The sequence below is a fragment of the Corapipo altera genome, unplaced genomic scaffold, assembly GCF_003945725.1.
Source record: "Corapipo altera isolate COAL_440 unplaced genomic scaffold, ASM394572v1 61045, whole genome shotgun sequence".
Lineage (NCBI taxonomy): Eukaryota > Metazoa > Chordata > Aves > Passeriformes > Pipridae > Corapipo > Corapipo altera.
In genome coordinates, this window is record NW_020884975.1 from 526,708 (window position 1) to 534,137 (window position 7,430).

General features: G+C 56.3%; 2 protein-coding genes across 2 annotated transcripts in view; one reads left to right on the plus strand and one right to left on the minus strand.

Annotated features, from left to right (window-relative positions):
* The window catches only part of ARID3C (AT-rich interaction domain 3C), a 29,186-nt gene extending 29,020 nt beyond the window's left edge, over positions 1–166 (minus strand). Inside the window, exon 1 of the mRNA XM_027665374.1 lies at positions 62–166. Within this exon, the coding sequence (XP_027521175.1) occupies positions 62–166 (105 nt within the window). The remainder of the gene's footprint in view (positions 1–61) is intronic.
* A 34-nt stretch (positions 167–200) lies between these two features.
* On the plus strand, positions 201–3,761 carry GALT (galactose-1-phosphate uridylyltransferase; the record flags this gene model as incomplete). The annotated part of the gene is made up of 11 exons (XM_027665375.1): positions 201–437; positions 509–584; positions 716–764; positions 995–1,124; positions 1,384–1,440; positions 1,734–1,856; positions 1,990–2,122; positions 2,555–2,638; positions 2,730–2,884; positions 2,983–3,073; positions 3,575–3,761. Coding segments are annotated over 10 exons (1,107 nt in total), but the record flags the coding sequence as incomplete, so codon positions are not given.
* Positions 3,762–7,430: the final 3,669 nt, after the last annotated feature.

Here is a 7,430-nt window from a genome sequence, read left to right on the forward strand (position 1 = left end):
TCCTCCCTCCCTCCCTCCCTTTATCCTTCCGGACCCCCCGGTGGAGCGCAGCACAGCCCACCCAGGGAAGCGGGAGCTGTGGGAACCCTCCCTGCCTCGGGCGGGTGGCAGCGGACTGGGACAGGGAGGAAGGGGTGAAGCAGGGAAGGTTCAAAGTCTCTTGCATGCCCTCCTCTTGTGGGAGGTGAGTGTTTGTGTAACCCATCTGCAGGGGGGTCTGCCCCCCGCGTCCTTCTCTGACGCCCCGCTGCTCTCCCCTGCCCGCAGAGCACCAGCACGCTCGTTACAACCCTCTGCGGGACGACTGGGTGCTGGTATCGGCCCACCGGGTGAAACGCCCCTGGCAAGGGCAGCTGGAGAAGCCGCCCCCCGAGGATGTACCCCGCTGGGACCCCAAGAACCCCCTCTGTCCCGGGGCCACCCGGGCCAACGGCGAGGTACCACGAAGGGGCCCAGGGGGCTCCCCCAACGCCCTCTCCCATCCTGATCCCGTCTCTCGCCTCGGCAGGTGAACCCCCAGTACGAGGGCACTTTTGTCTTCCCAAATGACTTCCCTGCGCTGCAACCTGATGCTCCAGAACCTGGTAACTTCTGGGGGTAGAACAGGCTGCTGGGGACCCCTAGACTTGGGTCTTGGAGGGGCTGCAAGGTGGCCTGGAGAGACATGGGTGCTGCCCCTGCACCTTCTCCCTCTCTACTCTCTGTCCTTCCCTAGATGACAGTGATCACCCCTTGTTCCAAGCTGCCCCAGCCAGGGGTGTGTGGTAAGTACTTCCATGGCTCCAGGGAATCTGGGACACAATTTGTCCAGAACCTGCGAGGTGATGCTGGACTGAGCCTGCTCCCCTCTTGCAGTGCCTGTTCTGTGCACATCTGCACTATTTTGGGGTCATTCTGGAGGTCTTGTCACTGTCCCTTGTTCCACTGCACCCAGCAGGACTGTGAGGATCTCTGGAGATACCCACAGTCTCAGCCACATGTGTTTCCTCCACAGCAAGGTGATGTGCTTCCACCCTTGGTCAGACCTGACGCTGCCCCTCATGTCCCTGGCAGAGATCCGGGCTGTCATTGATGCGTGGGCAGAGCTGGCGACCGACCTGGGTGCTTCCTACCCCTGGGTGCAGGTGTGGGACTGGTGGGGGCTGCTCTTTTCTGGCTGGAGGTCGGGGGCCAGTGCTGGGTACTCTGGCAGCACCAGGAGTTGGGACCATCCTAGTTGTGTGTGGGTCCCCTATCCCTACGTTGTGCCTTGCTGAGCCTTTCCATGTGGGTGTGAGGCACTGTTCCCCTGCGGATGCTTCCCTGCCTTGCTGGGGACACCACAGCAACTCGCAGTGGGGACCCTGTGGCCGGGACCTGCTGGCTGCACCTCTTCCTCTGCAGATCTTCGAGAACAAGGGAGCGATGATGGGCTGCTCCAACCCGCACCCCCACTGTCAGGTGAGGCTGTCCAATCTGTCACCTGGCTAAACCGTGAGTCCTTGTCGGTGACCCTACAACAAACTCCCGGGGGAAGATGTGAACGGCAATCCCTTCCCCCCTCCTCCGTGCAGTGAGGAGACCCCATGCCTATCCAGTTACCTCTCCTCCCGGGGCACTGTCACTTGTGGCTGCCGTAATCTGGACTCTCCACCTGGTGGCAGCAGGGACTTCCAGATGGGCAGCGTGGCTGGGGGTACCCCTGCAAAGGCGGGTGCGAGTCCCCCAGCCCCGTGCCCCGATGTGCTTCCCAGGTGTGGGCCAGCAGCTTCCTCCCGAATGAGGCACGCCTGGAGGACCGGACCCAGCGTGAGCACCTGAGCCAGCATGGTGTGCCCATGCTGCTGGAGTACGCTGAGCAGGAGGCTCGCCGAAAGGTCAGGATGTGGCTGTTGTCCATATCCCCTCCCTGGCAGCTGGATATGGGCCCCAGCCCCCAAGAGCTGGGCCTCAGGAGTGCCCTGGGGAGTTGGGATTGCATAATTCCCCATGAAGCACCATGTCCTGCAGGAAAGGCTGGTGGTGGAGAATGCGGACTGGCTGGTCGTGGTGCCGTATTGGGCCACCTGGCCCTATCAGACCATGCTGCTGCCCCGCCGCCACATCTGCCGCCTCCAGGACATCAGAGAGGGCGAGAGGGACAGTGAGTGGCTCTGAACCTTGTTAACCCCTGTCCCATGTCCTTGGGGCTTTGACCTTCATTAGGAGGTGGCTCTGTGGCAGCTGTGCTGGTGGTGGAGGGTCCATGTCCCCTTGGGGTGCAGGGCCACTGGGTTTGGCTGAGGAGGGAACTGACACCCCTGTTTTGCTGGGATAAGAGCTTGGTGTCCAGGCACAGGCAGGTAAGAAGAGTCCTTTTTGGGGTGATGGTGCTCCCTACTTTTGAGGGAACTCCTGTGGTGTTGCTTGTGCTGTCTGCATGGATGGGGAGGGGGGGTCAACTACCAAGTGCAACCCTCTTGTCTGTCACTGATGTCCACCCAGGGAGAGGTGCTGAGGGTTACACGCCTCATTGCCTGGCATGATGCCTGCCCTCGGAGGGGCTTGGCCAGCTCAGGGTGGCACTCTTCTGCAGGCCTGGCCTCCATCATGAAGAGGCTGCTCATCAAGTACGACAACCTCTTTGAAGTCTCCTTCCCCTACTCCATGGGCTGGCACGGTGAGTGGCGTGGCTGGGGGACCCTCACAATCCCCTCATTCTCATCCCCGTCCCCTTCCCACGGCTCACGCAGCACCTACACCTGCGGCAGGAGCCCCCACAGGCCCCCACCTGGAGGAGGACTGCAGGCACTGGCAGCTCCATGCCCACTACTATCCCCCACTGCTGCGCTCTGCCACTGTCCGCAAGTTCATGGTGGGATATGAGATGCTGGCGCAGGCACAGAGGGACCTCACCCCTGAGCAGGTGAGTGCAGCTCACGGGGATTGGGGGAACCAGGGAGTCCTGTGCCAGGGCTGTTCCTGGGACCGGCCGCTGGCTGCCCTTTGTGCTGTGCCCTACAGGCAGCTGAGCGCCTGAGGAGCCTCCCTGAGGTGCACTACAAAGAAGGGGACAAGGAGATATGATGGGGAACAGCGGAGCCGGTCCTCATATGTGAGTGTGAGGGGAAACCTTACCCCATTCTACAGCTACCAGTAAGGTAGCCAGGTGGGGAGGTTTCTCCCAGGTAACAAGTGATAGGACAAGAGGAAACAGCCTCAAGTTGTGCCAGGTGAAGTTTAGATTGGATGTTCGGGAAAACTTGCTGAAACGTTGGTCAGGCACTGAAACAGGCTGCCCAGGAAAGTGATGGAATCACCATCCCTGGAAGTATTCAAAAACATGTAGATGTGGCACTTGGGGATGTGGTTTAGTAGTGGCCTTGGCAGTGCTGGGTTAATGGTAGAGGTCTGTGATTCTATGTGCTTGGTAAGGCCAGGAGCTGACTGGCAGTGGTGAGAGCTGAGGCCTGGGAACTCCTTGTGATCTTGTGAGGCCTGGTGACCCCTCTCAGCTCCCAGATTCTCCTGAGCCTTGTCACAGGTGGGCTGGGTTTTGGGACTGGTTTTGCCTGTTCAGGTACTCCAGGCCTAATCCTGTGGCATCCTCACATAGGTGGTGCTGTTCCTTGTCTCTGTCACCATCCTAGGCTCTGTCTGTGCCTCCACAGCGTGCTCCTACCACCACCAAAGGGCTTACACTCCTTACCAGTCCAGTCTCACTGGTGGGATTGGGAGTTCTTCCTTCCCTGTGGAGGGACATACCCTCCCCTGACCATGGACAATAAAATCTGGAAACAAAAGTGCCTCTGCTTGTGCCCTCGTGGCTCTCAGCCCTGGATGGAAGGTTTAGGGTCTCTAGTGGGGACCCCCAACTGCTGGGGGGGTGGGTAACACTGGTGGCTGCAGGAGATGTGCTGGCACCCCCATGCCTCTTATTCCTGGCCCTGCTTCTGTGCTACCTCCTCTTCCTCCATGGGGGGAGCTCTGAGTCTGTCTCTGAGTGCTGCAGGCTTGGGGAGGAGTGGGAAGCGGAGAGGAATGGATGTAGACCAAGGCTTAGTGAGCTCCTGGGAGAGGACTGAGTTCTGGCAAACTCACTGCATGGAAGCTGCTGGCTAGAATGGTCAGCCCTGGAGCTGCTCCTCTTCATCCTCTGCCCGGGACTGCTGGCCTGCAGCCCTCATGGTGCCTGCTGTGAGTGCTGGGGCTGCCGGGATGCAGCCAGGCACTGGTGGGTCAGCTGTCTCTGTGGTGCTGTTGCTGCCCCCTTTGTCCTTCCCTGTGGCACGTGGTGTGGGATAGCAGCATCCCAGTCCCTGAGCTGAGCTGAGGAATGCTGCATTCACCTGTCTGTGCTCTCCTCCCTTGCAGCCCTTCCCTCCAGGAAAGCCCCGGGGCTGTGCAGGGGTAGGTTGTAGACAGTGATGCCACCACAGCTGACGTGGGGGAGGATGCTGTGCTATGTACTATCATGTCTTTGCACAAATAGTTTTTATTTGTCACTAAAGAACCGTTCTCACAACTCTCTAATGAGACCCCTACCCTTGTCAAGTCTGTGAGCGAGCTCCTGAAGGCTGGAGATACATTGCAAGGAGAGAAATGCTCTCCTCCTACCTACAACACAAGAGTTTGTGAGGAGGGCTGTGTTCCCTCTGCCCCACCTGTGCATCCCTATCCATGAGGCTTCGGGAGGCAGAAAGGCACTGAAAGCCACTGGCTGTGAGGCTGGATGCTCTAGTACATGCTGGTCCTGTCCTTCTGCCTGGATTTCCCCATCCCTGAATCCGCAAAGCATCCCAAACTGACCTCAGGGCTCCCCAGGTGCCCCAGAGTTTTGGGGAGGAGCTGGAGCCATCATTGTACACAACGCCCCTGCGCACGGTATAGGGGTTGCCCGGCTCGGAATCTGGCCTCTTGCAGACTGATTTCTTCTCTCCTGGGACGAGCAGTGTCCGTTTGGGCTCTGCGACCCTCCCGATCGCAGCCCCTCGTCCCTTCTCATCGCAACCAGTGCCTGCATGCCAACCTCTGAATTACCACGCGTGTCTCCAGGGTCCTGGGAAAGCGGCAACAAATTGGCTTAAATGTGGCAATCCAGATTGGGGTAATTAGCCGCTGAACCGGTTGTAACGAAGCTCGTCATCTCCCTGCACGCGCAGTTAGCTCTGATTTAATAGCCCGCCGGCTCCCGGACCGGGCTGCCGCGCCTCGGCCCGGGGCCGTAAATGAAACTCGCAGTTAAGTCAAGCGGTATTAAACTTTACAGTCGCCGTCTTTAGAAACGAGGCTCTCTCCAGTAAATCAGAGCAAGTGCGATTGTAAATATCGAGGCAGGATCCATATTGCTTAATTAAACAGCAGCTAATGAACAGCCCGTTTGTTGTGTTGTGATTTAGGGCGGAGGCTGGGGAGGCAGTGCGTGCTGAGGAGTGCCGGTTCCGGGATGCCCTCTGCTGCCGGTAGTGGCTCCTGTAGTTCAGCTGCTGCTAAAAAAGTCTCTGAGATGGCCTAAGAATTGATTTTATTTTTTTATTTTTTAATAAAAATTAAATACCCCCTCTCAAATCTGAAAAACTCGGGGTGGAAGCCAGCAGCAGTTAGAGGAGGAGCAGGGGTACAGCCAGATGTGAGAGCAGGGCTGTACTTCCTCCCAACAGGTCCACCTCCTCTTGCCCTGATATTTTTAGCTTGTGCATGGAGGTGTGAAAGGCTGAAAGGGAGCAATGAAGCTTTCCTATAGCACAAGGAGGCATCAGGCTGGTGCAAACAGAGCTGCTGTGGATGGAAGGGCATTGCAATTCATAGGAACCATTGCTGGTGTGCTGTAGAGCCCCGAAGCCTTTTATATTTTAGTGGTTACAGTCCAGTTGTAATTAAAAAGTGATTTAGGGCAGAGAGATTAAAAAGTCTAGCTGGGTGAGGGGTGGGGGAGTGGAGGGGCTGTGGGGTACCCAGCTGTTGCTCTTGACCTGGAAGCATCAAAGGGAAACTGAGGCCTCTTGGGATTCCCTGTAGGAATTGGGTTCCTCAGTGCCATTGTGTTTCTGCAGGGTAGCTGTCAGAGATCCTGGGCGTCCCTGTGACTGGGTAATCCTTTTCCTGACTCCACATCCCCCAGCATCTGCAATTCCTGCCCTGAGCTGCTCTGGAGGAGTGAGCAGGGTGGGGGATGGGGAGAGCAAGAGGAGCTAAGGCTAAGCTCAAGCATGGAGTTAATGAATTAAAACCACATCAAGGTCCCTTGGAGGTGTTTGCACCCTCTGTGGTGCGTTAATAGGTCTGTGAGGGATTAGAAAAGGGATGCAGTGCTTTTGCACTGGGCTGGCACATCCCATGCTCTGCAAGGAGCAAAGGATAAGTCCAGTGGAGAATGTGGAGATGTAGAGATGCTTGAGGGGGTATGGCCAGGAATTTATTCTCATTTCAATTCCATTTTCTGATGCCACTGAAAGAAATGGGTCAATCTGCCAAGGGACATGGCTTTCCCAAAGCTCCTGGGGTTTTGTCTCGAGAGAGACAAGCCAGTGTGCTTGCACAAGTTGTAGCAGTGGCCCTCTCCATCATAATTCCTGTCCTGCGTGTTTGGGAGACCCAGAGCACCCTGAGCTCTGACACTGAATCCTTCTGCGGACACAGTTGAGTCCTGGGATGCTGTTCTGGGATGCTGCCCTGGTGCACAGGCACCATTTGGAATGAGCACTTAATGGTAGAGGCAAGTGCTGGAGGCAGGTACATGACCTTTGGTTACATGTCCATGTCTTGGCAGCTGCCAAAGGCTGCAGAGCTGCAGACATGCTGCAGATCCCGAGCCCCAGTCCTGCCTACCCCTCTTCCTCTCCTCCCTGCTTTCCAGTGCAGGTGAGACAATAAATATTGAACAAAAGAAGTTAATCTGTGACCAGAGTGTTTTAATCAGAAAAAAAGTTATGAGTCCAGGCCTGCTGGCTCCTGCCAAAGTGCAGTTTTACTGTTCCTCCTGGTACCAGGTTTATGGCTGTCATTTCATTCCAGTTTTACTGTTGTTTTTGCCCTTATCGTTGAGTTTCTCCTTGCCTGCTGCTGCCTGAAACTGAATGGGGGTTTTGTCAATGCATTAGGGAAGAAATCAGGGAATTTTTAGGGGGGAAGAAGAGAAGGAAAGGGAGGAAGAGAGGAAAGATGAAAGGAAGGAAGAAATGGAGGAAGGAAGAGAAAAAGGAGGAATGGGAGGGTGGGAAATACAGAGGGAGAGAAGGCCAAATCCTTCCCATTTCTATCTAAAAGACACCATCAGGCCCTTATAAAGAAAACAATTAAAAATTTTAAGCAGATGCTAAACACTCTGATGCCCTACAGCAGAGAGCTCAGTGTGGTGGGGAGATCTGCTGTGCCAGGAGAATGCCAGGAGAATGAAAAGCAAAACCCAGATCTCTTCTAAATTTTGTCTTAGCTGGACATGCAAGAGCATGGGAGCAACTGGGCCAGCAGAC